This window comes from Microcaecilia unicolor, chromosome 14 (assembly GCF_901765095.1).
Source record: "Microcaecilia unicolor chromosome 14, aMicUni1.1, whole genome shotgun sequence".
NCBI lineage: Eukaryota > Metazoa > Chordata > Amphibia > Gymnophiona > Siphonopidae > Microcaecilia > Microcaecilia unicolor.
The window spans coordinates 36,896,364-36,924,222 of NC_044044.1; the positions used below are offsets into that span (position 1 = coordinate 36,896,364).

At 45.0% G+C, this 27,859-nt stretch overlaps 1 protein-coding gene across 1 annotated transcript; it reads left to right on the forward strand.

The window, feature by feature from the left end:
- Nucleotides 1-248: 248 nt before the first annotated feature.
- LOC115457825 (titin-like) lies at nucleotides 249-26,819 on the forward strand. Its single transcript, XM_030187461.1, has 8 exons — nucleotides 249-320; nucleotides 5,986-6,144; nucleotides 14,523-18,537; nucleotides 18,682-18,897; nucleotides 20,770-21,561; nucleotides 22,138-25,163; nucleotides 25,512-26,225; nucleotides 26,637-26,819. The coding sequence occupies exons 2-8, from the start codon at nucleotides 6,007-6,009 to the stop codon at nucleotides 26,727-26,729; spliced, it is 8,994 nt and encodes a 2,997-aa protein (XP_030043321.1). The 5' UTR covers nucleotides 249-320; nucleotides 5,986-6,006; the 3' UTR covers nucleotides 26,730-26,819.
- Nucleotides 26,820-27,859: the final 1,040 nt, after the last annotated feature.

The window sequence follows — 27,859 nt, forward strand, 5'->3', positions numbered from 1 at the left end:
TGTGTGTGTGTGTGTGTGTGACTCCCACCATCCCCTGGGTTCTAGCCCATCTCTGGGTGGAAGCCCTGGCCTCAGGTGTGGTTGGTGCCAGTAGGGACGGGCTGCTTTGCAAACAACAGCTCAGCCAATAAGGGAGGCTCCAACAGCCCAAGCCCAGGATAAACCAATGGGGCAGAGATGGAACTGGTTTGGGTTGGGATAGAGAAGGGTCTAAATACTGGAAGGGTGTCTCCTGTCCTAGCCTGAGAGCACAGAGTATAAAGGACTTTCTCACCCCTTTCCTGCAGACATCAGCTCCAAACCTCTCTGCTGAGACTAGGGTAAGTGAAAGCAGGCTTCGTCTCTATGAGATCGTATGACATAATAACCAAAACTATAACCCAAACAGCACCAGAAAATGACGACCGGTTTTGGCATAAGTAAATTTGGCATAATCTATGATATCTTGTTATATTGGGCTTGCACTGGTTTTTTACTGGAATCTGGTGGTTGGATGATAGATCCCCTTCTGTCCTCTGGTGGATGTCTCCTATCCTGTCTCTGCTCCCCCCTCTCCCTCCAGGGGAGGTTGTTGTGAGGGCTCTTCTGGGCTTTGCATGCCCACGTCTACCCCATTCTCAGGGGTAGAGGCTTTCTCCTGTCTGTACTTATATCTGAGCAGGGCAGGTTTTTCCTGAGCAGTTCAGCATTGAGCAGGGAGACTCCCTTAAGCCCTGAATTCAGGGACTGAGCTTTGCTGACTGTTCCAAAACAGAAGAAAGGGTAGGCACAGCCCAAAGTAACCGGTTAAAAAGAATTAAATATAACGAAGGGTCAGCAGCATGATGACAATCAGTAGCACACATTTGAGGCAAAGTAAATGACAATTTCATAAGTTCAGGAAGAGTTTTCAAAAGTTACGAGCTTACCTGGTGTTTCCCCTGATACCCAATTAAAGAGTGGGGGACAAAGAAAAAACACCAGAGCCAGACTTCAGCTCCAACACAGCAGCTGGGGAGGGGGACACACTCCAGGCAGGTATCCGCAGGGGCTGTGTCACCAAATATTTCTTCAACTCTCCCTGCATCTTCTGTCTTACATCTTCCGGACTCTGCAAAGATCAAATAGGAATGTACCTGAAGTACTGTCGGATCTCCTCCTTCCAGATGTAAAAACCTGGGGATTAATGAGATTTTTTTTTAAATATCTCACGTTATTGATAAGGAAGATTTTATTACTTATAAAATATACATATGCAAGGCATATCTCGTCTGCACAGACATTTCAGAAAGTCTGGCATAGTCACTTGAAGTGTTGAAAATGTGAAAGCTGGTCTGGAGTTCTGTTGTGGACATGCAGAGAAAATACCATATGTGATAGGATTATTATGGAAAACTTGTGTCAGGCTGTCTGCAAGTCAGCAGGAGAGAGAGAGAGAGAGAGGGAGGAAAGCTTCAGGGAGAGGGACCCAGCCCTTTGAGAGGAAGGTGTGGCTGTCAGAGCAGAGATCCAGGATAACTCCTGGGAAAGGAGTTCCCATTCAGCGCCCAGTACTGTACCACCCTCACAACCAGAGAGGCCAACCAACTGTAACTATATCAAAGTGTACAATGAAAGATGGAAAAAAACACCCCACATTTATTTAAATCATTTCTAACCTGTTGCCTAGGGTGAGGTACAATAGAACACACACAAAATATACACACTTTCAACCATCGCTTCCACCACCACAAAAACATTACAAATATTTAAAAAAAGGGCTTAATAGCAAAATATCAACTATAAAAACACAGCAGTCATAAGATCCTATAAAGTGCCAGTCAGGGGCTACGACCAGGACTTTATTAGACCACAATAACACAGTGGCAAAACCCTTGAAAAAGAAAAAAAACCAACAAAATCTATAGATGAATCACTAAAGGATACTTAAAAACCACAATAAGGAGCAAAGAAAAAACATAACCCAACTGGAGATTAAAAATTAAGGGCCCTGTTTACTAAGCTGCGCTAGAGGGGTGCTAGCGTTTTTCGTGCACACTAACCATGTAGATGCGTCTACACGGTTAACGTGTGCTAATTTTTAGCACACGCTAAACACGCTAGCGTGCCTTTGTAAACAGGGCTCTAAGTTATATCCAACACACGTCTAGACAGAAAAAGTCCCCAAAATATATTAAACCATCGAAATGAATCAAAAACAGTATAAGCAAATTTAAGAAAGAACTTTCAATATATTACTTGTCCAATTCAATCCAAACACACCCCAACACAAAAAACGTACAATAACAATCCCAGATTCCCACAGAGCTTAATGTAACTCTAAGCACAGGACTAGCACCTCAAAAAGAGGAGAATGGTATAAAAATATATATTAACAAAATAAATTCATATATTCCCTCAATAATCCAGCCTCCTACTCGGGCTGAGAGCCAGGCACAATAAATTTAGAACCTGAAAAAATCAAAACCACAGTCTCGAAAGGAAACAAACATTTATGTAAAGAAAACAAAAATAAAACAATACACCTTTGCATAGAAAAAGGTTACCAAATGTTTCAAATACTAAAGAAAAACATTTAAAAGGTTGTACTTGATCTTTTCTATGCAATTCAAAGCTTTTCCGTCCCAAAGAATAAGGCAATAAGAACTTACACCACCATCAGTGTTTCCCACAGCAGGTCAGGGCTGATTGAGAGCTTGATCGAGGAGGTCACAATTCAAAAGAAAAATAAAAACAAAGGATTAATTAGACAATCAAAAGCCCCAGCTCTGACACTGACTCTCTGTGTGACCATGGACAATAATTTTGGCATAACATTTCTGATTCCCATTACTTTAAGCATGTGTAAGAAAAGCCACTTTTCACATGCAAGGTCAGGGCTGGCTTTTGGGGTTTGTGGTTTCACAGAGTCCATGATAACACCACTGACAGTTTTGTCCCCCTGAGGTGTTCCTTCCATAACCCCTCCATTAGTGAATCAGTTTACCCTCCACCTTAGCACCTGTCATTGGAGAGGGGGGGGAGCCTTCCTGCATCAGTTTTGCAGGGAGCAGAGGAAAGTCCAGGGGAGGGGGGTGGAGAGGGGATCTGCTCATCCTGAACATGGATGCCTTGGGCTTCAGCCACCAATCAGCTTTACCTCTCTGGGCTACTTTTGCCTGCGATACCCCTGCTCTGTCCCTGGCTGTCTGCGCTTTCCCTGACCTCTTCCCACCGCCCTCAACAGGTTCCCTTCCTGCCTGCTGCATTCTTAGCTCAGCTGCCCGGACCCTTGTTGAAGTTGCTTCCTTTCTCCACTGCAGCTGGAGTGAAAGGTGGAAACTGCTGTTGGTACCATCGCCTTCACCTCTTACCGTCCTGGCTTCATTTATCATTATGAAGTCTGGACCACACATGAGGCTACAGTATCACAGGACCCTTCTGGCCCATGTGGTTTAACCAGCAGAGGAAACACTCACCAGTAAAGCACCAGGTGCTGGTGGGAAGGGGGTGGGGAGAAAGATTGTTGGTTCTTTACTTTCTATAATGTAGCCCTAAAATGTGTTTAATGCCTTGAATGTTATTCTCACTGTTGCAAAGATAGATGAGCAATGCATCGTGTGAAATGTAGTCTCACATGTACTGCAGCCACCCCTGCTTGTATGTATAAAGTTCGTTACTAGTGGTCTATTCTCCTGCAAAGGATTCCTCCCTCTCTCAGACAAGCTTGATTCCTTTGTCTACCTGATTATTTCTACTATCTTTGTTCTGATGAATGACCTGTCTCTCCAATCAAGGACTACCCTCTGTGACCACCTCTGCTACCTGGTCTCAGGTTCTGTCCCTATTGGTTCCTTTATCTTGACCCCCTGGACTTGTGGGTGTTCTTCTTGACCTCTCTATCTCCAGGAGCCAGACTTTCTTCATCTTGCCTCTTCCCTGCAGTGAACTTGTCTTTTTACCTCTCAGGATATTGCAGGAATCAGTACCCCATCCCTGAATTTCCTTCATCTGCCTGACAACTCTCTCACCTCTGCCATAAAGCTTCTTTCTCTTCAAATTTCCACCTCTACCCACTGGTACAGCTCTCCAAACCGCGAAGTCTCTTGCCCTAGGGCAACACCTTCTAAAAACTGTGAATGATAGTGTCAAGCAAGTGCGAGAGTCTCATCTCCAAAAGCACATGGAAGGAGATGACTCTTTAAAAGGGTCAAGATAATTCAGCTCAAAGGGGTACTAGAAGCTTATTCCAAAGCCTTAGAGCTAACCCAAAGAATGTACTTTCATGGGTGGATTCTAATCGAGCCTTGGGAGGGGCAGGTAAAAGATATGGAACAGTCAGACAAAGTCCTAGACCACCCTGTAAGTAAGGACCAACACCTTAAATTCAATCCTAGAAAAAGAGAGATGGCCGTGCTGGTCGGGCCTGGGTAGGAGACAGGCTGAGGGTCATAGCAGAAACCGTCATAGTGGGCTTGAAAATGTGGAATGCATTAGCTTTGTATATCTGAGAGCTTCAAACAGAAAAAGAATTTAAGTAAGCATTAAAAACCTCTCTTTTTGAGCGGTCTTATGGTATGAGCTTATGTGACAATTCTTGAATAATATGGATTGTACTACGTACTTGTTTGAATCAGGCTGATTTGAGATTTTATTTTATGTAATTGTATAATTATGGTATATAATTTTTTTTACTATGTCTGTTACTTGTACTCCGTTTAGGACTTGAGATAATGTGGAATATAAATATTTGTAAATAAATATGGCGCCCATATTTGAGTGCACTTCCAAGATGTGCACACAACATAATTGGCTAATGACCAATTACTACTGTTGATTAGGATTTGCGCATGCATCTGGCTGTGTGCTATTCTATAATACTGGGCACGTAAATGCCATAGTGCATAACCCAAAAGGGGCATGGCCATGGGCGGGTGAAAGGCAGTGTGATAGACTAATGGGTTTCCAGTAGAGAATGACACGGGGATGGGGAAACGCAGTAACCGCGGGGATGGAGACAGGGACAGAGTTCGCGGGGATGGGATGGGGACAGATCCCACGGGGATGGGGTGGGGACAGGGACAGATCCCATGGGGATGGGGCAGGGATGGGGCCAGAGCCCACAGGGACGGGGACAAAATTTGTCCCCGTGTCATTTTCTAGTTGGAAGGGTAGAAGGTGGTGGTGGGAAGGAGGGTTATTATAGCTGCTCATTGTTATTATTATTTTCTATTTGTAATTTATACACAACAGTTGCACAGCATATTATTCCTTTTTATACTTTAATAAAAAGATTTAAATATAAAATCATAAGTGTTCAAGGCTTCTGTAGATGAGGACAGAGCCCACGGGGAGGGACAGAACCTGCAGGGATGGGGTGGGGAACGGAGACAGAACCCACGGGGATGGGGACAAACTTTGTCCCCGTGTCATTCTCTAGTTTCCACACAAAACTTGGCCACCGGGTTTCAGCAGGGGGGCGCAAGTCTGGTGCCCCGAGTCGGGCGTGGAAAATGTTGCTAAGGGTTTTGCGTCCTTTATACAACAGCATTTAGCGCTGATCTCTTCCGGCATCCATTTCTGAGCACCAGTTATAGACTTTTCCCCATAGGGCATAGGAGCCGCTTTTCAAAACAATTGGAGGTTCTAAACCTAATGGAAATGAGCCCTCCCTGGACACAATCGAGGAGTTTCCTTACTACTGGGGGTGCTGAAGCCCCCAAACAGCAGGCTCCTATGGTTCAGGGCATGCCCTGGCTAGTTTTAAGGGGCTGAAAATGCACTTAAACACGTCTGTAGGTGCCTTCATCATGCATGCAAATCCTGACTAAGCTTTTGAAATTCACCTCTTAATCCCTCTGTGCGATTCTCTTTACCCATTTATTCCAGGGTACTGGGTGGTTATGCTGCTATTCTTTGGACGTTCTTGTGCAATCTGTGCTGCGCCTCTCTGCTGCTGGCATGTGTATAATGTCCTTGCAAGGTGACGATGGGTCATCCTACTTCGTTCCTTTCCCTACTTTCTAGGACTGACAGAATCCTGAAAAGATGTCTCGGCTACTCAGCGCTATCAAAAGCGTGATCGACACTTATGACAGCTACTGCAGTAAAGAACAGAGTCACGACAAACTCAACCCGGAGGCCTTCAATCGGCTCATTCAAAATGAATTTGCAGATGTTATCGAGGTAACTTTCCTAATGCTGACGATAGCCACTCAGACTGGGGCTCATTTTCAAAGCACTTAAGACTTTCAAAGTTCCACAGGTTACTACGGACGTTTGTAAGTCTAAGCGCTTTGAAAATATGCCTTTGTCAGGCTTCTCTGCTGTTTGTGAATGTTTTCTGGCCTCCAAACTCATTTATAGATAGAGATGTTTCACAGTTTGACCGGGTCCCTCCAATTAATTCAAGATAGCTCAGCATGTAGAACTAATACGTATGAGACTTAACTCATGGACCACACACCAGGGAGGAGTCCGTACCCATGAATGGTGCTTTGAAAGAGGGTCTCATGTCAAGGTTCACAGTAACATGAATCAGAGGAGAGTTTAGTCTTCCCTGTAGTATGATAAAGCAGTGGCGTAGGCAAGGGTGGGCTGGGGTGGGCCCAGGCCCACCCACTTTAGGTTCAGGTCCACCAAGTAGCAGCACACCTATAATGTGGCTGGCAGGGACCACAAGCCCCACCAGCCAAAAACTCCCAACAACTGTTTGCTGCCGGTGAAAATCTGCTATTTAAAAGGTATATGGGGGAGAGGGAATGTTTGAAAGACCATATGGCATGCAGGCGAGAGAGGGAGAAACCAAATCACTTGTAGGACAAGGCGGAGTTCTGCCCACCCACCTTGGGTCCAGGCCCACCCAAACTTGGGTGTCTGGCTACACCCCTGTGATAAAGGTTCAGGGTGATGTGAATGGATGACAGACTGCTTTGCGCTTTCTTTCTGAACTGGGGCAGAATCCCAGAACTTCCGAGGCTAGGGATGAATGAAAAAAGAGGAACGGCCAAGTGAGATTCCTGATTCTGATTCTACACTGTGTGTTCGTGCAGCCTTCCCCCACTGAATGTCTGCTTCTGGCTCAACATGCCGGAACGTCACAACCGAAACAGCAGAAGGTTGCTGCGGGGGTCGACGGCGAGGGGGGTGGCTAAACAGTGCCCCCCCACCTCGGGCTCTGGCTCCCCCTCCTGCCGAGGTCTGGCTACACCCCTGGTGTAACCCAAAGCCAGGTTTTTAAAAACAATAGAGCCAGTGGCTGGGCCCCTTCGCCACAGATGCACAGTTTTATATATATTTATGCAGCCCATGTGTTTAAGGAGAACGGCTGAACAGACGCGCACTTTTAACAAGATTTTTCTGCACTTAAAACAAAAATAATTGCTGAACAGTTATTCAAGTAGCAGGCGGTGAATACTACCGATTACCTGGATTTACAGGGCCAATCTGCCATAGCAGCTGGCATGGAAAATCCATCTATATTTTAAGCCACCGTAGCCGAGCGTGGAGTTTAAATATCAGGGGGATGAAGGTACTTGGAGAACAGCGGAATGTTCCTGTCCTTTGCGTAGCCCCTGCTTCCACGTGTACCTATATATCGTCTCTCAACACAAACCACCGACCCCTGCCGCTGACCACAGAAGTCTTTAGACTATTGACTTGTTATCTATAAAAGTTAGTTTAACCGTTACCCCCGCTGGAGTATGTGCAACACTTTTGCTTTGACACCATGCCTACGTGCGTAATTTTCAAAAGTCTGCACATACATACGACCCCCTCCTCTGCAGCCTGCTTACTCGCTTAGGTGTGCAGTGTTTGGTCTATATGGTTATTGTTGATGATGGTGTTTGATTATTTTGTAAGTATTTTGTTTTATATGGTTGCTGAGCCTCACCTAGGTTTTCAATAAATGAGCATTGTGAAGCTGGTCACCCTTCCAGGACCCGGCCAGGGCTGACCCTGCTTAGCTTCTCTCACATTCAGTCACTGCTGGGCTCTTCCCTGCTCGGCCACACACCAGGACTCGGCCTCACACACTGGGGAACTTGCTGCCTCCTCTTTGTCTTCAACATAAACGCTCACCAACACCAGGCTTCTTAGAGTTAAGGGTTTTATTAATGGCCATTTAACACACTCATTTTCTCTTTAACTCAAACACAACAAAAGGGCCCTTCACTCAGAGCCTGCTAGATAAACCCTTCTCAACTTAAGACAGGTTCTTAAACTCAAACAGTCAAACAGAAGTCTTTACTTTCCTTCTCCAGTTGTCAGCGTTTCCAGAGAGAGCTGCTCCAGTGTTTCCATCTACTCCAACTCCTCCCTACAGCTTTCCACCCTTCTCCTAATGAAGCTGCCTCAAACCCTCTCACAGCTGGTTCAGTTTTCCAATTAACTTCTGGCTTTACCCTCTCCTGCCTAGAGTCCTCCCCCTGACTCTGGCTCTCTTGCTGCTGCAGTGCATTCTGGTCCTTGTAGTTGCCTGCTTCCTCACAGCATGCATAATGTGAAATCTGTCTGTTTCTCCACCATGCATGTGACTGCTGAAGCAGGTCTTCTGGGTGGCCCTGCCTGGGTCTGTGTTTGCACTGTAGATAATGGCTATGACTCTACTGGACCAGAGTGCACGGCTGAGCCCTAGCTGGGAGTCACCAAACCGCACCGACACCCTTAGGAGGGGTTGGGTGGAGTCAAAGGAGCTCCAGGGAATCTTCCAGCTCTGCTGATTCGGATGGGCTCGAAGCCAGAGCGAGTTAAAGCAGGCACCTACTCTACTGGAATGCTTGGAGCTCAGGAAATCTGCCCACACGGTGCATAGGTTGCTTTACTGGCCAATCAATGTACAGTAGCATCAGTAACCTTGACCTCCAGATTATTAATCCACTTCTTAATGATGTAGAGGCAGAGCTTTTTTTGAGGGGGTACTTGGGGGAACTGAGTACCGGCACCTTTTCCATTGTCTGCTAAAATTGACCCATGGACCTCTAATGAAAGAGCTCAGGCTCTACACACCAATTCTGCCTTGTCATAGATTCTGTGACTGGTTGCAGTGGGCCTGGCTATTGTGGGGTGGGTCCCTCAGTGATCACCCCACCCCTGAAGGGTGGTCTGGCATTTGAGTACCAGCACCTTTTCCATTGTCTGCTAAAATTAACTCATGGACCCCAAGCTCAGGCTCTAAACACACCAATTCTGCCTTGTCATAGATTCTATGCCTGACTACTATGGGGTGGGTCTCTCAGTGATCACCTCACCCCTGAAGGGTGATCTGGCATTTGAGTACCAGCACCTTTTCCATTGTCTGCTAAAATTGACCCATGGACCTCTAATGAAAGAGCTCAGGCTCTACACACCAATTCTGCCTTGTCATAGATTCTGTGACTGGTTGCAGGAGGCCCCAGCAGAGAAGGCCGGCTGAAGTAACAACAGGGCTGGGGTTAGGCTCTAACAGACCCCATGCTACATAGCAGCGGTGCTACAGGAGAAGGGGTTTCCAGGCCCTTTTTAGGGTACATGGATCACCTCCTACAGTCCACCAGTTCTGAAGTGAGAGCAGAGTACTTTGTGATGCATTCAAGCACCGTGGCTGTGGCTGGAGCATGGCAGAAGCCAGGACAGACTGGTAAATTGAGTTTCAGCCCTCACAGAGTCATCAAGCTTCTGCCACATAGCTTTAATTCAATTTCTCAGAAATTTGGGGTATCCCGGGTTTACTGTTAGAAACTGGGCAAGACTGGGAGAACAGTGCAAGCAGACAGTAACTTTCCAGTATGTTGTCACACGCACAAAGGCCACGATGTAGCATCAGTGTGAGTGGAATGCCAAATACTTTTCCATTCACATATCCTTCATCTAAATTCAGATGAGTCAGCCCAAGAGTATCTGCCACCCTATGCAAATCTTTACTCATGCCTTTTTCTGAGCAGCTCCATGCCTTTCCACCTCTCCTCTCTATAGTGCAACATACCACACCACCCCCATAGCCAGCATCTTCCATTCCCTTGCCTACCTCCCACCACAGTCCAGCATCTGTCCTTCCCTTACTTACTACTGGAATCCAAAGAGTAGCAAAGATTCTGTGCAGAATCCCAAAGAGTAGCAAAGATTCAGTGCAGAATCCCAAAGAGTAGCAAAGATTCTGTGCAGAATCCCGAAGAGTAGCAAAGATTCTGGAATCCCAAACACTACTACTACTTATCATTTCTGTAGCGCTACTAGACATACTCAGTGCTATAGACTTGAACGTGTAAGAGAGAGTCTGTGCTCGACAGAGCTTACAATCTAATCAGGAGAGACAAACAGGACAAATAAGGGAAATAATTAAGGTGGGAATGATATTCATAGTAACATAGTAGATGACGGCAGAAAAAGACCTACACGGTCCATCCAGTCTGCCCAAGATAAACTCACATGTGTATACCTTACCTTGATTTGTACCTGTCTTTTTCAGGGCACAGACCGTATAAGTCTGCCCAGCAGTATTCCCCGCCTCCCAACCACCAGTCCCGCCTCCCATCACCGGCTCTGGTACAGACCGTATAAGTCTGCCCTCCACTATCCACGCCTCCCAACCACCAACCCCTCTTCCCCCCACCTGCTCCGCCACCCAATTTTAGCTAAGCTTCTGAGGATCCATTCCTTATGCACAGGATTCCTTTATGCATATCCCACGCATGTTTGAACTCCGTTACCGTTTTCATCTCCACCACCTCCCACGGGAGGGCATTCCAAGCGTCCACCACCCTCTCCATGAAAAAATACTTCCTGACATCTTTCCTGAGTCTGCCCCCCTTCAATCTCATTTCATGTCCTCTCGTTTTACTGCCTTCCCATCTCCGGAAAAGATTCGTTTGCGGATTAATACCTTTCAAATATTTGAATGTCTGTATCATATCACCCCTGTTCCTCCTTTCCTCCAGGGTATATATGTTCAGGTCAGCAAGTCTCTCTTCATACGTCTTGGAACGCAAATCCCATACCATTCTCGTAGCTTTTCTTTGCACCACTTCCATTTTTTTAACATCCTTCGCAAGGTACGGCCTCCAAAACTGAACACAATACTCCAGGTGGGGCCTCACCAATGTCTTATACAGGGGCATTAAAACCTCCTTTTTTCTGCTGGTCACACCTCTCTCTATACAGCCTAGCAATCTTCTAGCTACGGCCACCGCCTTGTCGCACTGTTTCGTCGCCTTCAGGTCCTCAGATACTATCACCCCAAGATCCCTCTCCCCGTCCGTGCCTATCAGACTCTCCCCGCCTAACACATACGTTTCCCTTGGATTTCTACTCCCTAAGTGCATCACTTTGCATTTCTTCGCATTGAATTTTAATTGCCAAATGTTAGACCATTCTTCTAGCTTCTTCAGATCTTTTTTCATGTTTTCCACTCCCTCCGAGGTGTCCACTCTGTTGCAAATCTTGGTGTCATCCGCAAAAAGGCAAACTTTACCTTGTAACCCTTCGGTAATGTCACTCACAAATATATTGAACAGAATCGGCCCCAGCACCGATCCCTGAGGCACTCCACTACTCACCTTTCCCTCCTCCGAGCGAACTCCATTCACCACCACCCTCTGGCGTCTGCCCGTCAACCAGTTCCTAATCCAGTTTACCACTTCGGGTCCTATCTTCAGCCCTTCTAGTTTATTCAAGAGCCTCCTGTGGGGAACCGTGTCAAAAGCCTTGCTGAAATCTAAGTAGATTACGTCCATAGCACGTCCTTGATTTAATTCTCCTGTCACCAAGTCAAAGAATTCAATGAGATTCGTTTGGCACGATTTCCCTTTGGTGAAACCATGTTGTCTCGGATCTTGCAACTTATTGGCTTCCAGGAAATTCACTATCCTTTCCTTCAGCATCGCTTCCATTACTTTTCCAATATTCAGCTGGCAGCAGGCAGCACAGTTAGCTGCCTCCACCAATGCTGGACGGTATCCGTTGACTGGCATTGAATATCCTGTTACAGTTTTGGCTGCAGCAACTTAACCGGCTAAGTGAATATCCAGCATTAGCAGGTTGAGTAAATAGTGGTTAAAGGTAGGCCTGTTATTTAAGCGGCCTATATTAACTGCTCAACTTATCCAGTTTAACGATGAAGATATGCACTCAACTGTCTAAGTCATTCGACATAGCCAGTTAGCTACTAGCCTCTGAGTGCTAATATTCAGCAGAGATAACCAGCTATCCCACGCTGAATATAAGTGCTTTGCCGGCTAAGCCCTATGTAACCGGCTAGGATATAAGTAGTGAATATTGAGACCAGTATGTATTTCCCTGTCCCCGAAAGACTTACAGTCTAGGTTTTCTGGCGTCTCTCCTTCCCCTCCCTAACTCTCTGTCTACTCTCCTCAAATGACTAGAATCTTCCCTTCCCTACTCTCCCAGCTGGCCAGTGTCTGGTCTGCCTGGGCTAAGACTGCAGAAGGACATGACCAAGTGCTGCCACTCCCCTCCCCACCCCCACACACATTGTGAAGAGTAAATGATTATACATACCAAGACCTTGAGGTTGCGAGCTTGAAATGGGATGGCTCATTAGAGTCTATGATTATCATGCTCTTCATTTATATGTAAAATATTTGTTTTGAGTTATATTGGCATGAAGAGGGTGTGCTGTTACCCAAATGTTTCTGTATATTGTGGATAGAACTTTTTCCCATTTCTATATTTTGCTTTGTGGCATTCCCCCTCCCGACACCAATTCAAACTTCCTCTTGGACAGGGTGGAATTTGGCAGAACTTGGGCACAGGTGTGTACTGAAAGGCCTGACACCATACTGACAGCAGCTTTGAAGTACTGTTCATCCGTTCGGCCACTCCTCAAATTCTGCTGCCCTAGGTGGAAGCCTAGTCAGCCTAGTGGCAGGGCTGGCTCTGCAGTCAGAATCAAAATATCTTAGAATAGTACATATCAAATGGGTGGGGTGGGGAGGAGGAAGGGAGGGGGAGATGTGCCCAGGGAGAGGAAGGAAGGCCTTGGAGAAAAGGCTACTTTTTTAAGTAACTGGGATGCTGTCTTGGGGACTGAAGGATTAATCACTTCCAGTCCTCTTAGCATATAACTTTCAAAGATTGTTTATTTGGGGTTTAAGCTTTAACCAACACAGAGGGGCATTTTCGAAAGGGACGTCCAGGGGCGGGGAAACCCGTATTTTCGAAAGAAGATGGACGTCCATCTTTCGTTTTGATAATATGGTCATGGACTTCCAAATCCTGAAATTTGGTCGTCCTAAGAGATGGTCGTCCCTAGACATGGACGTTTCTGATTTTCAGCTATTTTCAAAACCAAGGACATCCATCTCAGAAACGACCAAATGCAAGCCATTTGGTCATGGGAGGAGCCTGCATTTCTAGTGCACTGGTCCCCCTGACATACAAGGACACCAACCGGGCACCCTAGGGGGCACTGCAGTGGACTTCATAAATTGCTCCCAGGTACACAGCTCGCTTACCTTGTGTGCTGAGCCCCCCAAACCCCACTACTGTACACCACTACCATAGCCCTTACGGGTGAAGGGGGGCATCTAGATGTAGGTACAGTGGGTTTCTGGTGGGTTTTGGAGGGCTCGCTGTTTCCTCCACAAACGTAGCAGGTGGGGGAGGGGATGGGCCTGGGTCCACCTGGCTGAAGTGCAGTGCACCCATTAAAACTGATCCAGGGACCTGCATACTGCTGTGATGGACCTGAGAATGACATCTGAGACTGGCATGGAGGTTGGCAATCAATATTTTGAAAGATATTTTTTGAGGGTGGGAGGGGGTTAGTGACCACTGGGGGAGTAAGGGAAGGTCATCCCTGATTCTCTCCGGTGGTCATCTGGTCATTTCGGGCACCTTTTTGTGCCTTGGTCGTAAAAAAAACATGACCAGGTAAAGTTGTCCAAGTGTTCGTCAGGGACGTCCTTTTTCTTTTGATTATGGGTCAAGGATGTCCAAGTGTTAGGCATGCCCAAGTGCCGCCTTCGCTATGCCTCCAACACGCTCTCTTGAACTTTGGCCGTCCCTGTGATGGAAAGCAGTTGGGGGACGTCCAAAATCGGCTTTCGATTATACCGATTTGGATGACCCTGGGAGATTTATGTCGAAAGATGGGTCCGATTTATGTCGAAAGATGGGTATCCTTCTCTTTCGAAAATGAGCCCAACAGTTTCCTAAAAAGTACATTCAGAAGGGATCCACTGGCTGGGAATGGCGTAAGCTTGAAATCTGTGAGAGCAATCACAACTTCAGCCCTGCTGCTTCTGTAAATTGAGGAAACTTTGCATACAATGTGAAGAGTGTTTGGAGTCTACGCTATTAATTTTAATGACTCAGGACATTCCAGTCTGAGGTGAACTGTACTCAGGCACAGACATTCCAAATTTGATACGTTTCTTAAATAGAGAGAAGTTGACTCTTTCCTTCTTTAGTAATTTATCTAAGATATTGTATACTTTGTAGGATCCATATGTATGTTTGCAAAGTACTCCTAGATCCCTCTCAAAATTATTTTTTTAACTGTTATATTTTTTTCTTGGGAATGATTTGTATGGATGTTTTAATATATTGCTATTGTTCTCCTACAGGATTCAGAGAATCCCAAGACAATTGAGGCAATAATGCAGGTTCTGGATGAAAATCATGATGGAGAAGTTGATTTCAGAGAGTTTCTTGATCTCTTTTTCAAAGTGATTGTAGCATACTATGATGCCTTACAAATGTATAAACAGAAAAAGCATCAACAACCACTAGGTTCAGATTCAAAACAAGAAAAAACACATCTACAAGATTCATCCAAAAAACAAGAAACTCCACAGCCACAAACTTCTAGTCTAAAACAAGAGCCATGTAAGAAATCGGACATTCCCCAGCCAAAACCCCATTCCCAGAAACAAGAATCAGCTCTACTACAAACTCCTCCCCAGAAGCAATCTGCATCCAAGGAAAAAGACCAACCTAAGAAAGAAGATCCATTACTTTCTTCACAGAAAAAAGATCCATCTCAGCTACAATCCCTGTATCAGAAACCAGATCCATTGCAGCCTCAGTCTCCTTCCCAGAAACCAGAGGCATCCCAGAAACAAGATCCTTTCCTGAAACAAGATCCATCTCACCCACAATCCCCGTCTCAGAAACCAGAGACCATCCAGAAACAAGATCCTTTCCAGAAGAAAGATCCATCTCAGCCACAATCTCCATCTCAGAAACCAGAGATCTCCCAGAAGCAAGATCCTTTCCTGAAAAAAGATCCAACTCATCCACAATCCCCACCTCAGAAACCAGAGACCACCCAGAAACAAGATCCTTTCCTGAAAAAAGATCCATCTCATCCACAATCCCCATCTCAGAAACCAGAGACCACCCAGAAACAAGATCCTTTCCTGAAAAAAGATCCATCTCATCCACAATCCCCATCTCAGAAACCAGATCCAGTCCAGCCTAAGTCTCCTTCCCAGAAACAAGAGGCATCCCAGAAACAAGATCCTTTCCTGAAAAAAGATCCATCTCAGCCACAATCCCCATCTCAGAAACCAGAGACCACCCAGAAACAAGATCCTTTCCAGAAGAAAGATCCATCTCAGCCACAATCTCCATCTCAGAAACTGGATCCCATTGAAAAGCAGGGTAAGTCACAGAAACAAGAATCATACCAGAAAAAAGAAACACCTCTGGTAGAGTCTACGCCTCTGAAACAAGACCTTTCTCAGAAAAAAGATCCATCTCACCCACAATCCCCATCTCAGAAACCAGAGACCTCCCAGAAACAAGATCCTTTCCAGAAGAAAGATCCATCTCAGCAACAATCCCTGTCTCAGAAACCAGAGACCTCCCAGACACAAGATCCTTTCCAGAAGAAAGATCCATCTCATCCACAATCCCCATCTCAGAAACCAGAGACCTCCCAGAAACAAGATCCTTTCCAGAAAAAAGATCCATCTCACCCACAATCCCCATCTCAGAAACCAGAGCCATCCCAGAAACAAGATCCTTTCCAGAAAAAAGATCCATCTCACCCACAATCGCCATCTCAGAAACTGGATCCCATTGAAAAGCAGGGTATGTCACAGAAACAAGAATCACACCAGAAAAAAGAAACATCTCTGGTAGAGTCTTCGCCTCTGAAACAAGACCTTTCCCAGAAACACGATCCATCTCACCCACAATCCCCGTCTCAGAAACCAGAGACCATCCAGAAACAAGATCCTTTCCTGAAAAAAGATCCATCTCACCCACAATCCCCATCTCAGAAACCAGAGACCACCCAGAAACAAGATCCTTTCCAGAAAAAAGATCCATCTCACCCACAATCCCCATCTCAGAAACCAGAGGCATCCCAGAAACAAGATCCTTTCCAGAAGAAAGATCCATCTCATCCACAATCCCCATCTCAGAAACCAGAGACCTCCCAGAAACAAGATCCTTTCCAGAAGAAAGATCCATCTCTCCCACAATCGCCATCTCAGAAACTGGATCCCATTGAAAAGCAGGGTATGTCACAGAAACAAGAATCACACCAGAAAAAAGAAACATCTCTGGTAGAGTCTTCGCCTCTGAAACAAGACCTTTCCCAGAAACACGATCCATCTCACCCACAATCCCTGTCTCAGAAATCAGAGGTCTCCCAGAAACAAGATCCTTTCCTGAAAAAAGATCCATCTCACCCACAATCCCCGTCTCAGAAACCAGAGACCACCCAGAATCAAGATCCTTTCCAGAAGAAAGATCCATCTCACCCACAATCCCCGTCTCAGAAACCAGAGACCTCCCAGAAACAAGATCCTTTCCTGAAAAAAGATCCATCTCACCCACAATCCCCATCTCAGAAACCAGAGGCATCCCAGAAACAAGATCCTTTCCAGAAGAAAGATCCATCTCAGCCACAATCCCCATCTCAGAAACCAGAGACCACCCAGAAACAAGATCCTTTCCAGAAGAAAGATCCATCTCAGCCACAATCTCCATCTCAGAAACTGGATCCCATTGAAAAGCAGGGTATGTCACAGAAACAAGAATCACACCAGAAAAAAGAAACATCTCTGGTAGAGTCTTCACCTCTGAAACAAGACCTTTCTCAGAAACACGATCCATCTCACCCACAATATCTGTCTCAGAAACCAGAGACCACCCAGAAACAAGATCCTTTCCAGAAGAAAGATCCATCTCAGCCACAATCCCCATCTCTGAAACCAGAGACCTCCCAGAAACAAGATCCTTTCCTGAAAAAAGATCCATCTCACCCACAATCCCCATCTCAGAAACCAGAGACCTCCCAGAAACAAGATCCTTTCCAGAAGAAAGATCCATCTCAGCCACAATCTCCATCTCAGAAACTGGATCCCATTGAAAAGCAGGGTATGTCACAGAAACAAGAATCATACCAGAAAAAAGAAACACCTCTGGTAGAGTCTTCGCCTCTGAAACAAGACCTTTCCCAGAAACAAGATCCATCTCACCCACAATCCCTGTCTCAGAAACCAGAGACCTCCCAGAAACAAGATCCTTTCCACAAAAAAGATCCATCTCATCCACAATCCCCATCTCAGAAACCAGAGACCTCCCAGAAACAAGATCCTTTCCAGAAGAAAGATCCATCTCAGCCACAATCCCCGTCTCAGAAACCAGAGACCTCCCAGACACAAGATCCTTTCCAGAAGAAAGATCCATCTCATCCACAATCCCCATCTCAGAAACCAGAGACCTCCCAGAAACAAGATCCTTTCCTGAAAAAAGATCCATCTCACCCACAATCCCCATCTCAGAAACCAGAGGCATCCCATAAACAAGATCCTTTCCAGAAGAAAGATCCATCTCACCCACAATCTCCAACTCAGAAACTGGATCCCATTGAAAAGCAGGGTATGTCACAGAAACAAGAATCATACCAGAAAAAAGAAACACCTCTGGTAGAGTCTTCGCCTCTGAAACAAGACCTTTCCCAGAAACAAGATCCATCTCACCCACAATCTCTGTCTCAGAAACCAGAGACCTCCCAGAAACAAGATCCTTTCCAGAAGAAAGATCCATCTCAGCCACAATCCCCGTCTCAGAAACCAGAGACCTCCCAGACACAAGATCCTTTCCAGAAGAAAGATCCATCTCATCCACAATCCCCATCTCAGAAACCAGAGACCTCCCAGAAACAAGATCCTTCCCTGAAAAAAGATCCATCTCACCCACAATCCCCATCTCAGAAACCAGAGGCATCCCATAAACAAGATCCTTTCCAGAAGAAAGATCCCTCTCAGCCACAATCTCCATCTCAGAAACTGGATCCCATTGAAAAGCAGGGTATGTCACAGAAACAAGAATCATACCAGAAAAAAGAAACACCTCTGGTAGAGTCTTCGCCTCTGAAACAAGACCTTTCCCAGAAACAAGATCCATCTCACCCACAATCCCTGTCTCAGAAACCAGAGACCTCCCAGAAACAAGATCCTTTCCACAAAAAAGATCCATCTCATCCACAATCCCCATCTCAGAAACCAGAGACCTCCCAGAAACAAGATCCTTTCCAGAAGAAAGATCCATCTCAGCCACAATCCCCGTCTCAGAAACCAGAGACCTCCCAGACACAAGATCCTTTCCAGAAGAAAGATCCATCTCATCCACAATCCCCATCTCTGAAACCAGAGACCTCCCAGAAACAAGATCCTTTCCTGAAAAAAGATCCATCTCACCCACAATCCCCATCTCAGAAACCAGAGGCATCCCATAAACAAGATCCTTTCCAGAAGAAAGATCCATCTCACCCACAATCTCCATCTCAGAAACTGGATCCCATTGAAAAGCAGGGTATGTCACAGAAACAAGAATCATACCAGAAAAAAGAAACACCTCTGGTAGAGTCTTCGCCTCTGAAACAAGACCTTTCCCAGAAACAAGATCCATCTCACCCACAATCCCTGTCTCAGAAACCAGAGACCTCCCAGAAACAAGATCCTTTCCAGAAGAAAGATCCATCTCAGCCACAATCCCCATCTCAGAAACCAGAGACCACCCAGAAACAAGATCCTTTCCAGAAGAAAGATCCATCTCAGCCACAATCTCCATCTCAGAAACTGGATCCCATTGAAAAGCAGGGTATGTCACAGAAACAAGAATCACACCAGAAAAAAGAAACATCTCTGGTAGAGTCTTCACCTCTGAAACAAGACCTTTCTCAGAAACACGATCCATCTCACCCACAATATCTGTCTCAGAAACCAGAGACCACCCAGAAACAAGATCCTTTCCAGAAGAAAGATCCATCTCAGCCACAATCCCCATCTCTGAAACCAGAGACCTCCCAGAAACAAGATCCTTTCCTGAAAAAAGATCCATCTCACCCACAATCCCCATCTCAGAAACCAGAGACCACCCAGAAACAAGATCCTTTCCAGAAGAAAGATCCATCTCAGCCACAATCTCCATCTCAGAAACTGGATCCCATTGAAAAGCAGGGTATGTCACAGAAACAAGAATCATACCAGAAAAAAGAAACACCTCTGGTAGAGTCTTCGCCTCTGAAACAAGACCTTTCCCAGAAACAAGATCCATCTCACCCACAATCCCTGTCTCAGAAACCAGAGACCTCCCAGAAACAAGATCCTTTCCACAAAAAAGATCCATCTCATCCACAATCCCCATCTCAGAAACCAGAGACCTCCCAGAAACAAGATCCTTTCCAGAAGAAAGATCCATCTCAGCCACAATCCCCGTCTCAGAAACCAGAGACCTCCCAGACACAAGATCCTTTCCAGAAGAAAGATCCATCTCATCCACAATCCCCATCTCAGAAACCAGAGACCTCCCAGAAACAAGATCCTTTCCTGAAAAAAGATCCATCTCACCCACAATCCCCATCTCAGAAACCAGAGGCATCCCATAAACAAGATCCTTTCCAGAAGAAAGATCCATCTCACCCACAATCTCCAACTCAGAAACTGGATCCCATTGAAAAGCAGGGTATGTCACAGAAACAAGAATCATACCAGAAAAAAGAAACACCTCTGGTAGAGTCTTCGCCTCTGAAACAAGACCTTTCCCAGAAACAAGATCCATCTCACCCACAATCTCTGTCTCAGAAACCAGAGACCTCCCAGAAACAAGATCCTTTCCAGAAGAAAGATCCATCTCAGCCACAATCCCCGTCTCAGAAACCAGAGACCTCCCAGACACAAGATCCTTTCCAGAAGAAAGATCCATCTCATCCACAATCCCCATCTCAGAAACCAGAGACCTCCCAGAAACAAGATCCTTCCCTGAAAAAAGATCCATCTCACCCACAATCCCCATCTCAGAAACCAGAGGCATCCCATAAACAAGATCCTTTCCAGAAGAAAGATCCCTCTCAGCCACAATCTCCATCTCAGAAACTGGATCCCATTGAAAAGCAGGGTATGTCACAGAAACAAGAATCATACCAGAAAAAAGAAACACCTCTGGTAGAGTCTTCGCCTCTGAAACAAGACCTTTCCCAGAAACAAGATCCATCTCACCCACAATCCCTGTCTCAGAAACCAGAGACCTCCCAGAAACAAGATCCTTTCCACAAAAAAGATCCATCTCATCCACAATCCCCATCTCAGAAACCAGAGACCTCCCAGAAACAAGATCCTTTCCAGAAGAAAGATCCATCTCAGCCACAATCCCCGTCTCAGAAACCAGAGACCTCCCAGACACAAGATCCTTTCCAGAAGAAAGATCCATCTCATCCACAATCCCCATCTCTGAAACCAGAGACCTCCCAGAAACAAGATCCTTTCCTGAAAAAAGATCCATCTCACCCACAATCCCCATCTCAGAAACCAGAGGCATCCCATAAACAAGATCCTTTCCAGAAGAAAGATCCATCTCACCCACAATCTCCATCTCAGAAACTGGATCCCATTGAAAAGCAGGGTATGTCACAGAAACAAGAATCATACCAGAAAAAAGAAACACCTCTGGTAGAGTCTTCGCCTCTGAAACAAGACCTTTCCCAGAAACAAGATCCATCTCACCCACAATCCCTGTCTCAGAAACCAGAGACCTCCCAGAAACAAGATCCTTTCCACAAAAAAGATCCATCTCATCCACAATCCCCATCTCAGAAACCAGAGACCTCCCAGAAACAAGATCCTTTCCAGAAGAAAGATCCATCTCATCCACAATCCCCATCTCAGAAACCAGAGACCTCCCAGAAACAAGATCCTTTCCTGAAAAAAGATCCATCTCACCCACAATCCCCATCTCAGAAACCAGAGGCATCCCATAAACAAGATCCTTTCCAGAAGAAAGATCCATCTCACCCACAATCTCCATCTCAGAAACTGGATCCCATTGAAAATAAGGGTATGTCACAGAAACAAGAATCATACCAGAAAAAAGAAACACCTCTGGTAGAGTCTTCGCCTCTGAAACAAGACCTTTCCCAGAAACAAGATCCATCTCACCCACAATCCCTGTCTCAGAAACCAGAGACCTCCCAGAAACAAGATCCTTTCCACAAAAAAGATCCATCTCATCCACAATCCCCATCTCAGAAACCAGAGACCTCCCAGAAACAAGATCCTTTCCAGAAGAAAGATCCATCTCACCCACAATCCCCATCTCAGAAACCAGAGACCTCCCAGACACAAGATCCTTTCCAGAAGAAAGATCCATCTCATCCACAATCCCCATCTCAGAAACCAGAGACCTCCCAGATACAAGATCCTTTCCTGAAAAAAGATCCAGCTCACCCACAATCCCCATCTCAGAAACCAGAGGCATCCCATAAACAAGATCCTTTCCAGAAGAAAGATCCATCTCACCCACAATCTCCATCTCAGAAACTGGATCCCATTGAAAAGCAGGGTATGTCACAGAAACAAGAATCATACCAGAAAAAAGAAACACCTCTGGTAGAGTCTGCGCCTCTGAAACAAGACCTTTCCCAGAAACAAGATCCATCTCACCCACAATCCCTGTCTCAGAAACCAGAGACCTCCCAGAAACAAGATCCTTTCCACAAAAAAGATCCATCTCATCCACAATCCCCATCTCAGAAACCAGAGACCGCACAGAAACAAGATCCTTTCCAGAAGAAAGATCCATCTCATCCACAATCCCCATCTCAGAAACCAGAGACCTCCCAGACACAAGATCCTTTCCTGAAAAAAGATCCAGCTCACCCACAATCCCCATCTCAGAAACCAGAGGCATCCCATAAACAAGATCCTTTCCAGAAGAAAGACCCATCTCACCCACAATCTCCATCTCAGAAACTGGATCCCATTGAAAAGCAGGGTATGTCACAGAAACAAGAATCATACCAGAAAAAAGAAACATCTCTGGTAGAGTCTTCGCCTCTGAAACAAGACCTTTCCCAGAAACAAGATCCATCTCACCCACAATCCCTGTCTCAGAAACCAGAGACCTCCCAGAAACAAGATCCTTACCAGAAAAAAGATCCATCTCATCCACAATCCCCGTCTCAGAAACCAGAGATCTGCCAGAAACAAGATCCTTTCCAGAAGAAAGATCCATCTCATCCACAATCCCCATCTCAGAAACCAGATCCAGTCCAGCCTAAGTCTCCTTCTCAGAAACCAGAGGCATCCCAGAAACAAGATCCTTTCTTGAAAAAAGATCTATCTCATCCACATCCCCCATCTCAGAAACCAGAGACCTCCCAGAAACAAGATCCTTTCCAGAAGAAAGATCCATCTCAGCCACAATCTCCATCTCAGAAACTGGATCCCATTGGAAAGCAGGGTATGTCACAGAAACAAGAATCACACCAGAAAAAAGAAACACCTCTGGTAGAGTCTTCGCCTCTGAAACAAGACCTTTCTCAGAAACAAGATCCATCTCACCCACAATATCTGTCTCAGAAACCAGAGACCTCCCAGAAACAAGATTCTTTCCAGAAAAAAGATCCATCTCAGCCACAATCCCCATCTCAGAAACCAGAAACCTCCCAGAAACAAGATCCTTTCCTGAAAAAAGATCCATCTCACCCACAATCCCCGTCTCAGAAACCAGAGACCACCCAGAAACAAGATCCTTTCCAGAAGAAAGATCCATCTCAGCCACAATCTCCATCTCAGAAACTGGATCCCATTGGAAAGCAGGGTATGTCACAGAAACAAGAATCACATCAGAAAAAAGAAACACCTCTGGTAGAGTCTTCACCTCAGAAACAAGACCTTTCCCAGAAACAAGATCCATCTCACCCACAATCCATGTCTCAGAAACCAGAGGCCTCCCAGAAACAAGATCCTTTCCTGAAAAAAGATCCATCTCATCCACAATCCCCATCTCAGAAACCAGAGACCTCCCAGAAACAAGATCCTTTCCTGAAAAAAGATCCATCTCAGCCACATTCCCCGTCTCAGAAACCAGAGACCGCACAGAAACAAGATCCTTTCCAGAAGAAAGACCCATCTCAGCCACAATCCCCATCTCAGAAACCAGAGACCTCCCAGACACAAGATCCTTTCCTGAAAAAAGATCCATCTCACCCACAATCCCCGTCTCAGAAACCAGAGACCTCCCAGACACAAGTTCCTTTCCAGAAGAAAGATCCATCTCACCCACAATCTCCATCTCAGAAACTGGATCCCATTGGAAAGCAGGGTATGTCACAGAAACAAGAATCACACCAGAAAAAAGAAACACCTCTGGTAGAGTCTTCGCCTCTGAAACAAGACCTTTCCCAGAAACAAGGTCCACCTCACCCACAATCTCTATCTCAGAAACCAGAGACCACCCAGAAACAAGATCCTTTCCAGAAGAAAGATCCATCTCAGCCACAATCCCCGTCTCAGAAACCAGAGACCTCCCAGACACAAGATCCTTTCCAGAAGAAAGATCCATCTCAGCCACAATTTCCATCTCAGAAACTGGATCCCATTGGAAAGCAGGGTATGTCACAGAAACAAGAATCACACCAGAAAAAAGAAACACCTCTGGTAGAGTCTTCGCCTCTGAAACAAGACCTTTCCCAGAAACACGATCCATCTCATCCACAATCCCCATCTCAGAAACCAGAGACCTCCCAGAAACAAGATCCTTCCCAGAAACCACAATCTCCTTCCAAGAAACAAGACCCATCCCAGCATCAACTGCCTTCCCATCAACAAGATCCTAAGAAAGAACCATCAAAGGAAAAAGATCCATCCCTGATACAAAAATCACCACTTCTACAGTCTACTCCCCAGAAACAAGATGCTTCTAAGAAACAAGATATACCTCAGCCACAATCCCCATCCAAAGACCTTTTTCAGCAACAAGACACAACTAAGAAACAAGAAACAACACAAAAAATGTCTTCTTCTCAAAAACAGGACACCTCTAAGAAACAAGATACAACACAGCCACAGACTCGTTCTCAAAAAGAGGAAACATCAACGAAACAAGATCCATCACAGCAAAAACTGACATCCAAAAATCAAGATCCCTTCCAGCAACAAGATACATCAAAGAAACAAGATCCCACACAACCTCAGACTGCTTCTCAAAAACAGGATACACCAAAGCAACAAGATCCAAAACAACAACTGTCTCCTTCTCAAACACAGAATACAAAGAAACAAGATACATTACAACCCAAATCCTCATCCAAAAGTCAAGATCCTTTCCATCAACAGGATACATCTAAGAAAGAAGATACAAAAGAACCTTTGTCTCCTTCTCAAAAACAGGATACCTCGAGGAAACAAGATCCATCACAGCCAAAATCCCCATCCAAAATTTCAGATCCTTTCCAGCAACCATGCTCAACTAAGAAACAAGATCCATCCCAACAGCAATCTCCTTCCCATGAAAAAGATCCTAAGAAAGAGCCATCAAAGGAAAAAGAACCATCCCTGATACAAAATCATCACTTCTACAGTCTACTCCCCAGAAAAAAGATGATTCTAAGAAGCAAGATACATCTCAGCCACAATCACCATCTAAAGATCCTTTCCAGCACAAAGATACATCTAAGAAACAAGATTCAATACAACCATTGTTTCCTTCTCAAAAACAGGATTCACCAAAGAAACAAGATACATCACAGAAACACACTCCTTCTCAAAAAGAAGATACATCAAAGAAACAAGATACATCACAACCAAAGTCCCCATCCAAAACTCAAGATCCTTTCGAGCAACCATGCTCAACTAAAAAACAAGATCCATATCAACCACCATCTCCTACCAAAAAACAAGACCCATCCCAGCATCAGTTGCCTTCCCATCAACAAGATGCTAAGAAAGAACCATCAAAGGAAAAAGAACCAGCCCCGATACAAAAATCACCTCTTCTACAGTCTACTCCACAGAAACAAGATGCTTCTAAGAAACAAGATACATCTCAGCCACAATCCCCATCCAAAGATCATTTTCAGCAACAGGACACATCTAAGAAACAAGATCCAAAACACACATTGTCTTCTTCTCAAGTACAAGATACCTCCAAGAAACAAGATACAACACAGCCACAGTCCCCATCCAAAACTCAAGATCCTTTCCAGCAACAGGGTTCATGTAAGAAACAAGATCCATCTCAACCACAATCCCCTACCAAAAAACAAGACCCATCCCAGCATCAGTTGCCTTCCCATCAACAAGATGCTAAGAAAGAACCAGCCCCGATACAAAAATCACCACTTCTACAGTCTACTCCACAGAAACAAGATGCTTCTAAGAAACAAGATATATCTCAGCCACAATCCCCATCCAAAGATCATTTCCAGCAACAGGACACATCTAAGAAACAAGATTCAAAACACACATTGTCTTCCTCTCAAGTACAAGATACCTCCAAGAAACAAGATACAACACAGCCACAGTCCCCATCCAAAACTCAAGATCCTTTCCAGCAACAGGGTTCATGTAAGAAACAAGATCCATCTCAACCACAATCCCCTACCAAAAAACAAGACCCATCCCAGCATCAGTTGCCTTCCCATCAACAAGATGCTAAGAAAGAACCATCAAAGGAAAAAGAACCAGCCCCGATACAAAAATCACCTCTTCTACAGTCTACTCCACAGAAACAAGATGCTTCTAAGAAACAAGATACATCTCAGCCACAATCCCCATCCAAAGATCATTTCCAGCAACAGGACACATCTAAGAAACAAGATCCAAAACACACATTGTCTTCTTCTCAAGTACAAGATACCTCCAAGAAACAAGATACAACACAGCCACAGTCCCCATCCAAAACTCAAGATCCTTTCCAGCAACAGGGTTCATGTAAGAAACAAGATCCATCTCAACCACAATCCCCTACCAAAAAACAAGACCCATCCCAGCATCAGTTGCCTTCCCATCAACAAGATGCTAAGAAAGAACCATCCCTAATACAAAAATCACCACTTCTACAGTCTACTCCACAGAAACAAGATGCTTCTAAGAAACAAGATTCATCTCAGCCACAATCCCCATCCAAAGATCCTTTCCAGCAACAGGACATATCAAAAAAACAAGATCCGACACAGCTCCTTTCTCAAAAACAGGATACCTCCACCAAACATGATTCATCACAACAGTCTACTTCTCAAAAACAGGATACTTCCAAGAAACAAGATACATCAAAGAAACAAGATGCATCACAACCACAGTCCCCATCCAAAACTCAAGATCCTTTCCAGCAACAGGGTTCATGTAAGAAACAAGATCCATATCAACCACCATCTCTTACCAAAAAACAAGACCCATCCCAGCATCAGTTGCCTTCCCATCAACAAGATGCTAAGAAAGAACCATCAAAGGAAAAAGAACCAGCCCCGATACAAAAATCGCCGCTTCTACAGTCTACTCCCCAGAAACAAGATGCTTCTAAGAAAGAAGATTTAACACTACCATTGCCTTCTTCTCAAAAGCAGGATACTTCCAAGAAGCAAGATACATCACAGCCACATTCCCCTTCTCAAAAAGAGGATACATCGAAGAAACAAGATATATCACAGCCACAGTCCCCATCCAAAACTCAAGATCCTTTCCTGCAACAGGGCTCATGTAAGAAACAAGATCCATATCAACCACCATCTCCTACCAAAAAACAAGAATCATCCCAACATCAACTGCCTTCCCATCAACAAGATCCTAAGAAAGAGCCATCAAAGGAAAAAGAACCTTCCCTGATACAAAAATCACCACTTCTACAGTCTACTCCCCAGAAACAAGATACATCTCAGCCACAATCCCCATCCAAAGATCCTTTCCAGCCACAAGACACATCTAAGAAACAAGATTCAACACTACCATTGTCTTCTTCTGAAAAACATGATACCTCCAAGAAACAAGATACAACACAGCCAAAGTCCCCAACTAAAACTCAAGATCCTTTCCAGCAACCATACTCAACTAAGAAAGATCCATATCAAACACAATCTCCTACTAAGAAACAAGATCCATCCCAACAGCAATTTCCTTCCCATCAACAAGATGCTAAGAAAGAACCATCAAAGGAAAAAGAACCATCCCGAATACAAAAATCACCACTTTTAGAGTCTACTCCCCAGACACAAGATCCATTCCAATCTCAATCTTCTTCCCAGAAAGATTTGTCTAAGAAGCAAGATTCATGTCGGGCACAATCTACTTCCCAAAAACAAGATCAGTCTATAAAAGAACCATTGAAGAAACAAGATCCATCTCAGAAAGATGAACCAGATAAACCATATTCTTTATCCAAGACACAAGATCCTTTCCAAAAACCTGATCCCTATAAGCAACAAGATTCATTACAATCACAATCTCTTTCCCAGAAACTTGATCCCCCAAGAAAAGACGGTCAAGCCCACACTTTGGATCCCCTGAACCAAGGTTTATCAAAACAGCATCAAGATCCAAACCAAAAACATGATCTGTCATTAAAGCCAGATGCTCTGAAAGGTGACCAGCTTCACGGGCAGCTTGGCCTATCAGAGAGCCAACAAGATGCATGGAAACAAGGTCCACTCCAAAAGCAAGACCCGCTGAAA

What these genes read in the sequence shown, in the direction of transcription:
- LOC115457825 (XM_030187461.1), top strand. Translation starts at nt 6,007, where the DNA reads ATGTCTCGGCTACTCAGCGCTATCAAAAGCGTGATCGACACTTATGAC. An exon ending in AATTTGCAGATGTTATCGAG is followed by an intron (nt 6,145 to 14,522) that starts GTAACTTTCCTA and finishes GTTCTCCTACAG; the next exon opens with GATTCAGAGAATCCCAAGAC. An exon ending in TTTCCAGAAGAAAGATCCAT is followed by an intron (nt 21,562 to 22,137) that starts CTCATCCACAAT and finishes AGAAAGACCCAT; the next exon opens with CTCACCCACAATCTCCATCT.